Here is a 17,987-nt window from a genome sequence, read left to right on the forward strand (position 1 = left end):
CCGTTACCTCCAGCACGAGGTTACACTATGAATAAAATGTCACCTTTGGCGAGGTTGTGTCACCGGGAGTACAGTTTCCTCACGGGACTTTTCACTCCAAAGAGGTCCATCATTTCCCTGCTACTGGGAATACCGCAGCTGTGGGTTGCAGGAGCCTCTGGAAAGGATTTCCAGAGGCAATCAAGATATGTCCATGCACTATTCCTCTCGACTCTTACACTCAAAATATTCTTAATCAAAATTCTTTATAAAACATTCTTAACCAAACTTCTTTATAAAATATTCTTAACCAAAATTCTTTATACCCTTACAGTAGTCTGAAAATTCATATTGTGTCACTGAACTGGAGCAACTTTAATCTAAAAAATAAACGTAAAATATCTCATATATGTCTCCAGATTCACTAAGTGTTGATATATCTAAAGCGCCAGATGATCCGAAGCTTCAATTCAACCCGACTCCTCAGCCTTTAATGCAAACTACGGTGCGGAACCCGAGGCGGAGGAACCCCTAACTACAGTTCTTCGAGGCTTCGGAACAATTGAACGAAAGCTACTGAATGCTTCAGGATCGAAGGTTCCATTCCTCAAACCCTTAGCTCGAATCACGTCATATGACCAAAAGTGGGTCTCAACCTTCGAGTCAAAGTTCAGAACCTTTCAATGACTATTCTTACTTTCATAATATAATTCGTATATTTCAAGAATAACGCACATGCTGGAAATATATCTAATTTCCATAAAACCAATAAAATCACTGGGCGCTGTAGCTCAAATTAGTTCGACTTGCGATGTATGCCATAACAACCAACCACGCAACCTTCGGAAGGGTCACATGCATAGTGTATGTGGTCGCAGAATTACCTATAAAAACTGAAGATGATGGTGACGACCTTAGCATCAACAATCTGGTAGTTGATAGGCGTTAAGACCAAGCAACCAATCAACAAACCTCTTGTGAAGCCTCACCATTACATCTAGTTCATCTATCTATCTATATATGCTTCTTTCATTCATATTCATATGTTCTGCTGTCATCCATACGCCATGACTATTGTATACAAAATTCATCAGTTAAGCAGTGCTAACCAAACATGACGGTGAAGGGAAGTCTTGCTCTTGCACGATTCCTCCATGGAGAGATTGACGTTGTCTTCCCACCTATATGTGACACACCATCACAGAGACACTTCAAGACCGCAAATATCCGCTGACACGACAAGAAAAATACCCATCTTGCGCCAGTATCCGGCACACATGGCTGAGACTAGTTTGGTATCCGGCACACATGGTTATAGTTCGTCGCCCACCCAGCTTACAGGAAACTGGGTTTACAGGGGCGCGCATGGAGACGAGGGGAGACAGGAAGGAGAGGAAACGGCGTTAAAAATGGGTGCTGACTATATTTCCTGAGCGCCCTGCCAAGAGGTGTAAAACGCGACGATAATACCGTTGTATAGGGGTTCGACAACAAAGGTTGCCGTATTTGTTTTGGTTTGGCTTTTGTGCATACCAGCACAGTTTTGAAAGATTTCTGCCACATTTGACGACAGTTTTGCTCACAGAGGTAATTATTATGTATCGTATTAATGAACATCACCAAATGATTTCAAAAGGATGACTATGGATTTGAAAAAATGATGGTCTTCCACAGTACTCGAGGGATCAACAACTGTTTCCGGTTTAAGTTGATAGATCGTAAACGTCATAAATATGGGCTTACGGCATGATGGAGGGCGGGCATTGATCTAGGGGTGGTAGAGATGTTTAGGCGTAGTTGGAGGAGGTTGTGATGGTATTTGCGCATCAGATGTAATAATGATAGAGCTTGTAACAGACTCTATAGGGGCTCTGATCACATGGGAAACAACCAGCATCGTTACTAATGGGAATTACGTAATATCTTCTTGTATACGGTGACAGTCTCTTGCTTGGTGAATTAATAGGAGTACTGGAGAATTGTAAACACAGCACCTTTAGCAAGGTTACTACGACTGAACTCAATTTATCACACACACACACACACACACACACACACACACACACACACACACAGGCGTCAGGGTACAGGAAGAACTCAGAGCGATATCGTATAATCAGTCGCCACAAGAGACTAATGGAAGCCACTGGATCACACTGGCATGACAGCTTAAGTCTGTGTTTATGTTGTGGCACTTTACAGTATCCTTTGGAGTCACGTAAGCTCACACCATCCCCCTGTGTAGACACACACACACACACACACACACATACACACACACACACACACACACATCATATTAGTCGGTTTTCACAACCATAGAAGACACAGATATCAAGTTTGCACGTAAGATGCGTTGATAATGCATGTTTCAGATATAAGATACCTAAAATCCAATGTATCCATATCATCCTCTACTGCGTATGCACTATATGGATACATTATGACCAATATATGTTCATACACGACTCTTTCCAACGCCTCATGCATCAAACGTCTTTCTCCCTTAATTTTTCTCCTCACACCTCATTATATTTCACAGGGGGGGGGGGGGTGGCAATCACTGTTCTTATCTCCTTTACCTACTTTATATATATATATATATATATATATATATATATATATATATATATATCATGCACAAAAGCTGTTTGTATAAACACGCAAGGGTTGGAATTACATTACTTCTAGTTTAATATTACTTGAATTACTCCCAATTGCATTACAAATATATCACTTCCAGATGTATTACGATTGTACCATTTCCAGTTATAAAACAATTATGTTGTTTTTATATCTTCTTGTCTACCTCACTTCCCTCTTCCTCTGACCACAACTGGCGCAAAGCACTGGCCACAGGGTCTCTATTTGGTATAAATCCTCACACTTGACGCGGACCTTGAACTCGTCCCTCCCCATCACTTACCCGCTGGTTTTCCTCCCCATCGTTTACCCACTGCCTCCTCCTCCTCCTCCTCCCCGCTGATAGGGACTGACCAGGATACGCGGATGATTGCAGGCAAAAACTCCCGCTTGTACGACATGACCACTAGAGATCGTGCGAACAACCACCTACTCTCCCAGCACACACACACACACACACACACACACACACACTCCGCCAACATTATGGCCCCCGGGCCAGTGCAACACTACCAACAGTGGGCCAGATTGCGGCCTGTCGTAATCTACCTGTCACTACCTGACTTAGCAGTGGCCCTCGTCGTACACCTGGAGTGTAAACTCAGCCGTGGTTGACAACGTGCCAACACTAAGAACTACCCTACATCCCTGACACCACGTGACAAGAGCCTGGCAACGTGGCTGACAACCTACCAGCACTAGCACCTAGCCCATACCCCTGACACCACATGACAACAATCATAACACCATAGCTGACAACTTGATAGCATTACGACCCACCTCTTACAAACCCCTGATACCACGTGACAACGGCCTGGAATCGACCTGCAGTACAGGATAAGTTGAGGACTTTGTACAAAAGTCCCTTCATTGGGGACATCAACCTCGAGATGGTTCAAAAGTTACTCTATCCTCTTCTGGTGAGCTTTAAGGCTATCTTATTTCCTTGCTTAACCATCAATCATTTCTCTTTATTTCTCTCCATTACTTATTTTTTTCCCCCTCCTCCAAATCATTTCGTCTTTCGATGAAAATCATTAGACTTATTTCTCACCAGAGGTATTTCTTTTTTTTTTTTCTTAACCTCCTGCTACAATGAACCGACTCCTTGCATACAAAACAGTGACCTATTATGAGCTCTGCCAGCTGATCCTATTTCCATGTTTAGTCTGTTATCAACTGACCAGAGTCAGCTGACTGGTCTGGGTCGCAATCATTAACTTAAAATCCTAAATTCAAAGCATCGGTGCATGAAGTCAAAACACCTAGAGAAAAAATGTAGCAAATTGAATACGGAAGTGTATTATGAAAATCTATTTTTCAAGTGTTATTTAACGTATTCAAGTATAAAACATACTAAGAATTATTCTATACTAATTAATCCAACGCGTGCTGAGATCTCAGAATGGAACATTGAAATAGTTAACATAGCCACCTTAAAATACCCACACAGTTACAGGCACAAAGGAGTCGACCTGTGCCGGTAATAGGAACCCAAGACACGTCCACGAGAACACGTTGTCATTAACAAAACTTTGCCCTGGCTAAGCCAGAGGTTGGGCGAAACCGTACACACAGACACAAGTGGCATTTATAGCAACATACAGACTTAAACGTTAGGCTTTTTATACATAGAAATCAGCTTCTTGTAAGATGTTTGGACCTGGCAAATCTTTAAGGACCACTTCAGAAGATATATTCAATTTAGCCGAAATGAATCGTTTCAGTACGAAATTTATCTTGTGTCGTATGTGATATCTGTGGTATCGTTATTCAAGAGTTCATAGCCGATAAGCGAGATGACACTGACAACGTTTCCCGAGGCAGTGCATAGTCAGCACCGCCTGCAGTATAGCGTGGTATCGGAACCTGCTTTACATCAAACGGACGATGATGCCGGGGAGTGAGGAGGTGTGTATGTACAGGAGGTTTATGTAAGTTATGACATGTTCTAATTGACTTCAACAAACTAGATATAATCGTTGTCTGCACTGAGTTGCTCGAAAGCAATTTAGACAGCCATACGACTCTGGCTTGCAGCACTTGATTATAAAGTGTCTCAGCAACTCCTGATTTCAATCTAAATGAACCTGGTTCAGCCAGCCTCACTAGTTGTGTCAACTCGCTCTTTCTAGCGAAATCCAAACCAGTCAAGCTGGACTGAATTCTGGACGCTATATACCGTATCGAACTTGACCGAACTCGTTATATTCTTCTCAGGATAATCTACTTTAGAACGATCTTCATTTGGTCTTAATAATTCCTATTTAGTTCATGTCAGACCATGGATTTTTCTTTTATACGCTGGAGGCTCCAGTGATGGGCAAAAGACCACATCGAGGCCAGGCCTGCACTGAAATACAGAAGGGATTATGAAAGGGATGAAGAAGAGACAAGGGAAGGCATGTAACCAATCTTGGAGGAGGTGAAAAAAATTGTCATTTACTTTCACCACACTATTTTTTTGGACAAGATATGAGACCAAGAATATTTGCCTTATCAACAGGTAGCGATAATCGAAACATTTCATGTGCAGTTCTGTTATCTTGTCTTAGGAATCTTGAAACGCTTCATTTTTGAAGTCTATCAGTGGGAACGGTAAATCGCTTTTACGATTAATATCATTTTTGCCCTGTGAAATTGTTACTGTTGTGGCACTCAACCTTTGAGCGGAGTTCCAAAGAAAGCAGTTGTATATTTCTTTGTGCGGTCAGGTGTGAAAAATTATCAGAACTGAAAACCTGTTCATAAACGCAGGTACATGTTATTCATATTCGTGAAGTTATTTGCTGCAATTTTACATTTCTTTGTGCGACAGAATGCGAGTGATTTCCGTGCCCGGGCAGCAAGGTCGCGAGTTGGCGGGAAGTCGGTGTCAGCTGTACGGAGGCTCACTTCCGCTCCTCTCTCCACTGCCAGACGTATGATATACAACAACACTTGTACTTTACCCTTTAACATAGCCTTTCACCAATACAATACTGTATTCAGTTATATATACAAATATATGCATATATGTACATTTGCACAATGACGGAATGCATCTGACATGATGATTATATTGATTTCCAAAACAAACCGAAACTGGATATTTTTAAAGTTTTCTTCAGGAAACGCAGTACGATATTTGGGAGAAATTAGAACCATATGGGTTTTCAAACTTTAGAAATTAGTCCTCTGTCAGACGTACCGGAGTTAAGACGTGAGCGGTGGTGTCCGTTTAATACACGCAGTGATTAGCTGTGTTATATTTATCTCTCGGTTTCATCATCACTTACGTATACAAGGTAGGCACAGTTTTATATGAGGTGGTTACCTGTGAACAAAGAAAATTGTACTGAATTTTTACAAATAAGTCGAATCGGTGAATAAATAGTGGGAAAGATAATACTTACTCTATGAAGTTAATGAATTGTTATGATTATTCTGTGCACAGAAATGGAAGCCTGTAATTATTTAAAAAAGAATCCGAATGCTCTTTTAATGCAGTAATTCAGCGACTGGTGTCCAGATTACATTATTTTACATACCTCAACTTCACATTAAAGAAAGTAGGATATATTGGTTTGACATTAGCAGTCCCGCGTACTTAGGGTAACATTTGCTGATTTTTGTGACATGGGTCTCAAAGGCAGAGGACCTTTTTTTTTATACATTTTTTTTTATAATGTTTGTGGCTGTCATGCTCCGAAGGTGATGGATGCTAAGTTGACATTCCTTTCCCACAAGAGGGAGATTTCTTAGTAATGATGATAACAATAATAGATCAAAATAGTAGTATTTCGTATGATTTTAACATAAATGGACACTTATCGAGATGATTTCAACATTTTTTTTTTCGCGCGCGCACTCACACACACACACACACACACACACACAAGGATAAGTCTAGTAATAAGTTAGTGAAAATTCTTTTCATTCATAGTGGGGGGGCCTGATCCCCACCCCCCGCCCCTCCCACGGTCCGCGGCCTATCTATGAACGTGACTCTCGTGTTATTTCTGTAGTGTGTGTTAGGACTATTGGTGGTTCAGTACACCATGCTTTCCACACGAGTGCGCGATGGTAGGTGACGTCAGGAACAGTTTTATAGAACGCGAGCGCCAAAATTCACGACAGAAAAATCCGCCCTCTTGATGAGATTAAACCTCTTGCGAGGTGTGTTTATGGTCAGTTATTTTGAAAATGAAACTTTGTGGTGTGTTTCTGCAGAGTTTCATTCGGCCCGTTGAGGAGCGCCATCGATGCGAACCCTTGAGCCTAAGAGCATACAGCCCTTGAGCATCATGATGATGCTGATGACGGGACCTTTGACATAAGGCCTGGCCATCATATCTAAGGGTTGCATCATCGTGCTCATGTCATCGTGTTTCAAAAAGTTGATTTAGTCCTGGAAACACGTGGGTTGGAGGGATATCAGAATTCTGCTGGGGGGTGATGTTCACCGACTGATTATTTTGAAGTCATCTGCTCTTATCAAATCTCAAAAGGAAGGGTTGAGGTGATTCAGCGCGGTGTGTTTAAAATCATCAAAGGTTGTGATAATCTCGTCCTCAGGAGCAGCACAGGGCTAGATTTTGTCTGATTCAACTCGTAGTAGTGTGTAAGCGTTTTACTTCGAGTGAGGCAAAGTACCTATTTCTTTCCACAGGACTGTTGATTTTGGTATGATTTACCAAGAAGAGTTGTTGAAAGAAGCATTATATATATATATATATATATATATATATATATATATATATATATATATATATATATATATATATGTGTGTGTGTGTGTATATATCTTTCATACTATTCGCCGTTTCCCGTGTTAGCGAGGTAGCGTTAAGAACAGAGGACTGGGCCTTTGAGGGAATATCCTCACCAGGTTCCCTTCTCTGTTCCTTCTTTTGGAAAATAAAAAAAAAAAGAGAGGGGAATAGGCTTGATAAATAGCTTCGAGTCCAAAGCTGACATGATTTTTGCCCACTCTTTGATTACGTAAAAAGTTTCCAGATATTTTTCTTTAAGATACCTGTATAATCCTCTATTCCTATCATACTAATATCTACGCTTCTGATCACTTCTACTGTCACAGTCAATAGCGAAAGGACCCAGTGGTCTGTTGGTGTTTAAATTCCTTTGTGTCAACAGTAAGAGACGTATTATGTCACACACACACACACACACACACTGGAGTAAAGACAATGTACATATATACAAGGTTAAGAGACAGAGCAACACTAGTGTAAAACTCTCTACCCGGAACACGTATATAGTAATGACGCAAACACATATAAATGCAAATGCGTATCATGCCACAATGATCTACACAGTTCTCTGTGTCTATGTTAGTCCGGTGGTATGATGCGACATTTATCTATACACAGGTTAAAAATTCTTAGACTGTTCATATCCTTGTATGTCCGTCAGTATGTCTGGTTTCCCTCAATTTTGTTTGCTGTTATGAGGAATGGATCACGCACATACAGCGTACCGTATCACATACATCCTCGACCATTACCCAGTGTTTAGGAGTGAAACGTGAACTTCCACGCTGGTACATTCACTTCTCAAGATGTTGGATTCCAGTCGTAACTCTCCACCTTATGGGCCATACCCTGAAGCACGCATTTAGTAGACTTTGCATTTGCATGGCATCAACTTAAGCACAAAAGTGATCCCTACTGCTAATTTTTCTTTTTTTAATCGTGTGATTTTGGGTATCTCCTTCGCTGAAAGGAACTGATATAGCTAGTACTGCGGTTCAGACTCTTTCTCTTATTCCCTATCAACACTGCCCATCGTAATGAGACCCTTTGCAAAGCCTATATTAGTATTGGTTGTAAGAAACATACTTCCGTATCGATATTAATTTACTGTACATAGTATAAGTATATAAGGACTTTTCCGATCTCTCTCTCTCTCTCTCTCCTTCTCTCTCTCTCTTTCTATCATTCTATCTATCTACCTCTCATCTCTCTTTCTCATGTACTAAAATATACATCAACTTCCACAAGAAATACGCCGTCTCTAAAAATCTCTCTCTCTCTCTCTCTCTCTCTCTCTCTCTCTCTCTCTCTCTCTCTCTCTCTTTACATCAAGTTGTAAAAGTCGGTTTATACGAGTTCAGGTTGACTCAAGAACTCAAATTTGTACTGTACTTCATCTTTTGACCCTCCGATGAGAATTTAAAGTACCCTCATCTTTACCCCATTGGTCACTATAAACACAAACACCTAATTTTCTCTAGTTATTCCTCTACATTGTGAGCTAATTGTAGAGAATTATCATCCCAACTGTATGTCTATATATTTTTTTTTGTTGAAAAATATGAAACCTGATGATGGTGTACGGTGCCTACGTTGTGTTGTTGAATTTAATGGTCATGAACAGCAACATGTCATTAAACCAAGACCCGCAAAGTACATCACATATGCTGACTTGTCTACAGTCTCTCCCCTCGCTGGTTGTCGGTAAATATTAAGTAGACTTTTCATATAAAGTATGATGACACAAATAATAAAAAAGATATCGACTTTGCATATCATTTTTTGGAGTATGCTCTTAACTGATAATGATATGAAATATAATACAGTGTAAAGTGATTCCTTTTATGAGACGGGAAAAAATGCTGTCATGCATGTTATAGCTTTACCTACAGTGTCATGTGTCAACACTTTTCTACGTTGTAGTTAGCTTGAAACGAGAAAGATCAGTGTAATAGACTTCAGGCATCCATATCAAACAGTTGACATTTAAATACTCCAATATTTCACCGAAGAAGTATGTGTGAGGTCAAAAATTTAACTCATAATTCTCGTTAACTCTCACTGAACAAAGTTTACGTAACTATATTCGCAGTAGATATGTTTACACTCGCCGTTCGACAACTATAGCGCACTTGGGTTTAGCCTCCGGATCTATAGCCCCTCTTCTTTTCTGTTCTCTTTTATTAGCTTTCTCCTCCTCACCGCACGTCTAAAAGAGCGCTTCAACAATTCCCTACAAATTCCTTCGTCTCCAACAAACCCCTACTAAATCCTTCGATTCCTAAACCTTTTCTTCCAGTGAACAATCAAAATGGATTTTCCTGGCTTCATCTTCAGCCAACAGATTACGCATAGATGGACTTAGGATAATGTCGAACACTTGAAAATGACCTTGGTAGTCGATAGACTTGAAATACCCAAACAACTAGACATCGTAAAGGGATGCGTTAATCCATTATATATGTTCCATGTAGGTACATTACAAAGCGGTATGCCCTTTCATAAATACATCTTGAACTCGTATCGTAACCGCATAGCCGTTTCAACCCACGTAGGGTCTTCAGAGATACGTGTTGAACTGTCCCTTCAGTTCATAGATTTGAACCTTACCAAGATGTGATTAATCCATGCCAACTATGAATCCCGTATGTGCAGTTTCAAACCAAGCATGTGCTTCAGTAATGAGATCCGTCCCCATATATCCCCTAGAGACTTTATATAGCCATATGTTCCTTCGGAGCGCATGTCTCATTCCTTTCTCCTTCCCTGTTTATGAACGTCGTTTATAATATTCCATCCATATATGCTTAAGTTGAACTTAACGCCCCCATTTGCTGTGATCTTGTCAACCTTGAAGCTACTTTCCTCCCCAGAGATGGATATAGACCTATGCTCTCAGTGCCACCCCTGCACGTACTAACTCGCCTTATCTCCCCCGATAGATGCGTTCGGACGTGCTGATCGGCTTGATGGGAGGGCGACGGCCGCCGACGCCCGAGGAGTACCCACCTACGGGCGAGGACTACCCACCCAGGGAGGAGGTGCACGACTTGACCCTCAAGACGCTGCGGGCCCGCGAGCGCGCCGTCAGGAACACCCTCCCCCACGGTACGTATGTGGAGCGTGAGGGAGAACCCCATTCCTTTATACGTCCTTTGTGTCTGCATCTATATTTAAATGCCTTTGCGTCTGAATGTGCGTGTATGGTGTTAATGCACACATGTACCCACGTATTCAGGCATACATGGAGTTCATTTGCACTTACGCATATGTGTGACTTTTGGTTTGTTTCTAAAGGACGTATTCAGCGAAGAGATTGTGAATTGCGTCATTAGTTTTTTCCTCATCTTTCCGGTGACTCGTCTGTCGGCGGTTAGTTATGTCATACGGTCCAGACGTCGGGTGGGGATGCTGGGGTTAAGAACAAAGAGAGATCCTTAGGGAAAAAGGGAGGGAGAGTTAGATAAGAGTTTGTTTTCCACAAGCCCAGAGGACGGCAAGGTGGAGGAGGTTGGAGTACGTGGGAAGGACAGATAATAACAGGAGACAGAAGGGGATTCAATAGAATGCCACAAAGGAAACTGGAGTTATGTCGCGTCACTTACGAGGCCTGAGAGGGCCAAGTTGGAGTCGCTTGAGGTGTGTGTGTATATGACGCGCCCCTTCTTACTGGCGGTGCCACATCGGCGCCACAGAGTGCCAGAAATCTCTAGCGGTGACTCATGGTTACTCATCTTACTCGAGAGGAAGCTCAGGAGTGATTCAACACCACATCCTGCCACCGATGCTGCCCACTCTCCCTCACTCGCTCGTCATGTGAGGCACACGCCTCCTCCTCCTCCTCCTCTCCTGAAATTCACAGGGTAGGTTGAGGCGCGGGGGCGCGGCTTCTGGCCTGTAGACTCTCTCTCTCTCTCTCTCTCTCTCTCTCTCTCTCTCTCTCTCTCTCATTTTTGATATCTTGAGAGGAGATTGTTCACTCTGTACGATTTGCTGACGTCGATATCTTTCACATGTTTTAACCTAACTAAACTACGTACAACTTAGCCTTAATCACTGTAATCTAAGTTTCATCACACGAGTCAAACACCTGTCAGGATATTAGGTACACACTTTCCATCGCTTCGTCCAACCTTTGGTCACATGATTATACCAGGTCTCTCGAGGGTTTATCATCACAGTACCGTCATCGTACATATATATATATATATATATATATATATATATATATATATATATATATATATATATATCCTTTTTATAATCATTCACCTTTTGCCAGCTTAAATGAGATGGAGTTAAGAGGAACCGACAGAAAATGTAGAAAACGTCAGCTCTGGGCTCCATCTGCTGGTTTTATTTTTAGAATGTGGTGATACAGGAGGAGGGGATTTCCAGACTTCCCTCACTCTACCTTCCCCGAATCATTCTATCCTGTTGTATTAATAATGATTCTTGATATACCTTTAAACATTCTGAAGGATTTCTTTGTTTTTTACGATATTCGTAATCCATTTACGTAAACGCCCACACACACACACACACACACACACACACACACACACTTACAAACAACACGCGCGCGTGAACACACACACATACATACATACATACATACACACACACACACATACACACCTCATGACTGTCTTAAATGGCCGGGGAAGATAGGTGTGGCATGACTTCAGAACAAAGCGTCGACAAATTATCGCCATTGTCCTAATCACTCGGACGATTTAGAAAGTAAACCGAGCCATATGTATAGAACTTGGAGGTGCGGTATACAGTGAGTGTGTGGAGACTACAGTATATGGAACTATGGTTTATGGAGACTGTAGTCAATTGAGGTTTTACGACATATGGTGGTACAGATAATAGAGACAGAAGTACGAATAATGGAGAACGAGGTACGGATAATGGAGACCAACATAATTATCGCACCATATCCGCGTTCCAAGGACGGGGCCGCCCATCCGTGCGTTACTGGGTGGGTGGGCGGCGACCAGGGTGGTATATACGCTGGTGGGCGGCCAAGTTATGTTGACTGAGGACAGAAACACTAGGGGAATGACGACAGAGATCCTGGATGACAGTGGATGACTTTAGAGATCCTGGATGATGAGAGAAACACGGGTGCCACTGGACGCTGACGGATGTTTTTAGTAACAAAAAATGGCGACAGAAACCTCAGGTGGCACTGGACGACGTTAGAAACCACGAGGAACACTGATCGGCGGTGGTAGAGGCCGTGGACGAGTCCTCATAAGCATCCAAAGACAGCGGTGCCCTCCACGTTCTTCGTCAGGATGTCCTCAGGTTCCCATTCAACCCATGGTCCCAAAAACCTGTTGATGGACTCCTGTTGCCTCTAGTTGTACTGTTGGATTATAATCGTATCTTTTACCTTTTTGCGTTTCATCATTCGTGGTCTTCAGACATATTCTTTCTTCTTCTTCTTATCTTCGTTTATTACTCTCCATAAACTAAAAGTCTCAGATTCTTTGTTGGACGTTTATAAACCTCATTCAATACAACCTAATAAGATCGAATGAAAACAGGAAACACAAGGAGGTCCGCAGATAAAGTCGGTAGCATATCCTCATCCCAGAAGTCTCACCTCTTCTGTTTAGTGGGGTATTATGGGTAATTACGTCAACAACACGGACCTTCACGGAGGCGTTGGTTCGCTTTTGTTAATCCAAGGGTGATCGTGCGGTAGGCCAAGGTTAGTGGCAGGTAATTGCCCCTTATTAAGTAGCACCCGATGTCTACCGGGAGGAAATGGGTAAATAGGGTGGAAATGAGTTAATAGGGGAGGAAACTGGTAGGTAAATAGGGTGGAAATGGGTAAAAGGAAGAGTGGGTGAGTAGCGTGGAAATGGTAAATAGTGTGGAAATTGGTATATAAAGTAGAAGTAGGAAGGGAGGATTGAAATGAGTTAATTTATAAGCATTTGATAAGTAGGATGGAATGAAGGAAACAGTTCAGTAGATGCCTGGGATGGGTGGAGTGGAAATGAGTGATTAAGGAAGAAAGAAGACATTGGTAGACTACACACCAAAATAATGAGTACTGGTATTTGAACGAGGCGCAAAAGGGAAAAAGAAGAGGCAGTACGTCAGCAGGGTTGAATTGGATGATGAGAAATAAAGAAAAAATAGTGAATAAGGAAATAAAGCCATTATCAGTAGTGTAGGCAACAGCAGCAAAAAATAGGAAATGAATATGAACATGAGAAGTAAACTATTGAATTGTTCGATAAGGTTGAAAGTGTTTCTCATAAACATGAAATCATACATTTACTGAACTGTCATCCTATTTTTGATAACTTGTAAAATGTTTACACAATTTTTCCTTATTCGTGGAATGTGACATTTTTTCTTAATTGTAGTAGCATTCCTTGCGATTCTGTCTGCTTGTCGAATGTCTACATTCTCTATGTCTGTTTGTCTGTCTGTCTGACTTCATCCTCCACTTTTATCTACACTCTCTCTCTCTGTACGTCTTCCGTTCCTTCGCCTGCACCTCCGGCAGCGTGTCTGCGTTTCGTGTCTGAACACCGCGGCCACATGACCATGTCTGATCGTCTCTCCTCAACATGACCCCCAGAATTTTTTCGTTCATCGTTTCTCGTCTTATTTACAGTTGAAGTTTTTTGTTCTTCTTTATCCTCTTTCTTATGTGTTCTCATTTATGGTCTTCTTCTTCATCAATCGTTTTCTTCTCTCTTGTTGCTTCGTTCCTCTGTTTTTTCTTCTTTGACATTTCTTTTGTTCCATATTTCTCCTTTTCCTCTTCTATACTTTTGTCTTCCTCTCTACATCTCTTCAGACTTTTCCCCTTACCTTTTTCTCCTCTTGACATTCCCCTTTCCTCCTTTTCATCATTTTGCCAGAGACTTCTTTCCCACCTTCTAATTCATCTTCTTCCTCCTCTTATGTATTTTTCGTCTTCCTCCCCTGCCCAATCCCCTGCTAATGACTTACGTTATCATTCCCTCGGTCAACATCCAATATACACCGGCTGTCAATGCGTCCAAAGGCAACTGACCTGACAAGCGTGATTGCCATTAGCGGTTTTTGAGCTGAGGAATGTGTATACGCGTGCCTCCCTGGGCTGAGCAGGAGGGTCCGGTTACTTGCTAACGTTACCACCGATCCTGCCAGTATATATATATATATATATATATATATATATATATATATATATATATATATATATATATATATATACACAATGAGATGGTTCGTGTACATACAGTCGAGTGGCGTCCTTCATAACTTGGTGTATTGATAAACACCGTGTCTGTCTATTGGACATTTATCTCTAAACACTCACACGTGTGTACTTGGTGGTGTACATCTGTGCAGTGCCGTACAAGAATGATTATCGATGTGTACACGTACATAAGATAGTCGGTGTATATATATATATATATATATATATATATATATATATATATAGGGCGACGCACCCCTCCATATCTCCGGTATACTCCCCCCTCACTCCTCAAACCCCCTTATAATCTTCAATAAGACCTCCACCCCCCTTGCCACCATCCCCCAACACCCATCCGGGACCCCGACCCAAGGATGCTGAACCTGCTACCAGCGCGCGCACTTCCGGTAAGATCATCCCCAGGTAATGAGTCATCAGGACCCACGTCGTCACACCAGCCGCTTACTCTACCAAGGCTTCCTCGAAGACTTTCTGTGGAAGTGATAGGCTACTTCACCCTGTCGTTGCTTCCTCTACAATGCATCCCCTGTTCCCGTCTTTCCCCGCTGCTTTAAGCTGAACACGAGTTTTAGGTCCATTTCCTTTTTCAACTGGTGCTGTGGTGACTATCTGATTACTGCTCTGGGTTTTAGACTACAACTTCCATCAGTTCTTGCATTGGGTGTTAGCCTGGTTCTCCCTGTAAGTGGTACCTAGTATCTTACACTAGTACTAGTGATACTTTGGATCTTGATTTGCTTTTAGTTCCTCTTTTTTTATCTTCGTTTTCACGACATTTCTTGGTAAATGTATCGTCTGTTTGTCCCTACTATCTTGTTTTCTTGTCTGCTCTAGTATTCTTTCCCCGTACTGCTTCTTACAGCCAGTCTAAATGTTACTAGCGTCTGGTATGGCTTACAAGCTGATGACTCGAATGAAAGGCAAATCTAAGCTCACGAATGTAGAAGGAAAACAAAATTTTGTTCTAGGATCGAATATGATATCGATGTCAAATGGACAACATTGAAAATGTACACGTAACGGATTGAGGATACTGTAAATGACAGACGTCTGCAAATGGTAGATGTATCTGCGTGTGTGTGTGTGTGTGTGTGTGTGTGTGAGAGAGAGAGAGAGAGAGAGAGAGAGAGAGAGAGAGAGAGAGAGAGAGAGAGAGAGAGAGAGAGAAGTTGTAAACCAGTGCAGGATTTTGTTTTTACTCGATAGCGTTCGAGACAGGCGTAAGACCCTTGGTAACGTTCACGATCTGATAATTATATCTACGTAGGTGTTTTCCCCTCAGTGTGGAAATGTACTGATATGGGGAGGGGCGTGGGCGCGAGTTGGTCCCCTGCCTTGCTCGACTGCCGCTGTTGGGGAGCAAGGCGCCCACGAGTGGCACTCCTTGAGGCGTATATCCTCCGTCAGACAGGGAGCGGCTCTGGCAGGATGCAAACCTTCTTTTTCCTTGTCTTTGGAAGGAAATGAGAAGAATGCCAACCTTTAGTGAAGAAATACGTAATTGGATTTTGGTCTCAGAATTACTCTTATTATCATTATTATTATCATTATTATTACTAATACTACTACTGCTAGTGTTTCTATTAATAATATTTCTATCATCATTCTCATTATGATTATCATTATCATATTGATTATTTCTACGAATCATTATCGTTATCATTATCATTATCATTATCATTTTGTACATATGAATACGGTGTTTCATAACAAAAAGATTGAAGAAATATCATACAGATCAGAGACGAGTCAAGTTTTATAAAAATGTTAACAATGACACGTTCTAATATTTGTTATGAAGATCAGAATGTAAGCGAAAGTAACATCCGATTGTTATTGTTACAAGCATGTATAGCGAGGGCGACGTGTCATTACGATCACTTTCAACAATCTCCTACGTTTCCTTAATCTTATACAATGGGCAGCAACCCATGGCACACACGTGTGTGTATACTCGAATCATTCATGGCTACCTACGTCAAAGCATCATGAAGACAAGAGTCCGTATGTTATGTTATTGTTGATATCGTGGCCATCACCGACCACAACCATCGAGGCAGAATTCGCCACAATCGTTAGAATATATGATATCATTACAGAACTTCGTCCTACTCACTGGGTATGATAAGTAAACACTTTATGAATGTTTCCACTTTAAGGTCCACGTCTAATATCATCTGCGTCGCCTATGTTACATGAAAGGACGTGATATTTTCTCTCTGAATCATCTGTATGGCTTTCTAGTACTGTACGTGCACATTCTCTGTGAATTTCTGACATCCTCCACTATCACAAATAGCCACGAAGGGACGCAAGGGGTCTGCAGCAGTTTGAATTGCTTGTATTTCTTTGAAGATTATAGCATAAACAACGAAAATTAGTAATGATACTTGAAGGTAACTAATAATCATGTTGGTAATGATACCTTCAACTGCAGGGGAAATCCTCTTCGTTGTACTTCCTGAAAAGGAGGGGTTGGCGGGCGTGCGCGTTTTAATTGCTTATTGGGAGGAGTGAACTTTGTGAGACGTGACGGTATGTGTCGCATTGGTTCCCTCCCTCCCAGACACCCACCCAGCTCCACCCACACGCCCAGCCCCAGCTCTCTCTCTCTCTCTCTCTCTCTCTCTCTCTCTCTCTCTCTCGATGCAACAGTTGGCCAATAGTTTTACGGATAATGTTGTTGATGTATTCTATTACTGGAGTATTGTTTGGAATACGTTCTCTTTTTTGCCACATTTTTCGGAGGTTTTAAGGTCTTGTTTAACCCGACCACGTAACTGAGGACAAAATAACGTGGAGAAATCTTGTTTGGGGTGAATGTCTCGAGTAATTTTCAAATGCAGACGTATGAATTGTCTTCAGAACTATAATAGTTCCCCCTGCGATGCCAGTAAAAGTCTGTGAGGTATAAATAGCCTAGAAATGTTGGCTGGCAGTTCTCGCTCACACATGACGCCACACACCTCTAGAATACACCATATTGGCCGCATTCAGTATCATGTTGGCTACTACATCAGCTGTATGATGTAACGGGGGGGTCGTATTACAGTATCCCATCCCTTCAGCGTCTAGCGAAGTCAGCAAGTCAAAAGTGGCCGACGCTGCGCCACGCATATGCTACGGCAAGCGCTTCCCCGCCACCCCTGGCTAGTTTCCTCCACGATAGTTCCTCCCGCTATCGTTGCTTGATGGTAGTTTGCTTCATTTATCTCCCTTTACGTATCTTATCATTTACATCAATCATTCATGAATATGTGCACTGTATTTCATCATTTACATCAATTATTTATAAATATATGCACTGTATTTTATCCTTTACATCAACCATTCGTAAATATCTGCACTATCTTATCATTTACATCAATTAG

The 17,987-nt window shown here is 41.7% G+C and overlaps 2 protein-coding genes across 2 annotated transcripts in view; one reads left to right on the forward strand and one right to left on the reverse strand.

The window, feature by feature from the left end:
- Positions 1-17,987, reverse strand: part of LOC139759570 (putative ammonium transporter 2) — a 108,651-nt gene that overhangs the window by 67,670 nt on the left and 22,994 nt on the right. The window lies entirely within an intron of this gene.
- The window catches only part of edl (ETS-domain lacking), a 34,408-nt gene continuing 22,214 nt past the window's right edge, over positions 5,794-17,987 (forward strand). Inside the window, exons 1-2 of the mRNA XM_071681842.1 lie at positions 5,794-5,909; positions 10,319-10,484. Coding sequence (XP_071537943.1) covers positions 10,319-10,484 — 166 coding nt within the window. The 5' untranslated portion in view covers positions 5,794-5,909. The remainder of the gene's footprint in view (positions 5,910-10,318; positions 10,485-17,987) is intronic.

Source organism: Panulirus ornatus, chromosome 33, assembly GCF_036320965.1.
Source record: "Panulirus ornatus isolate Po-2019 chromosome 33, ASM3632096v1, whole genome shotgun sequence".
NCBI classification, from domain to species: Eukaryota; Metazoa; Arthropoda; class Malacostraca; order Decapoda; family Palinuridae; genus Panulirus; species Panulirus ornatus.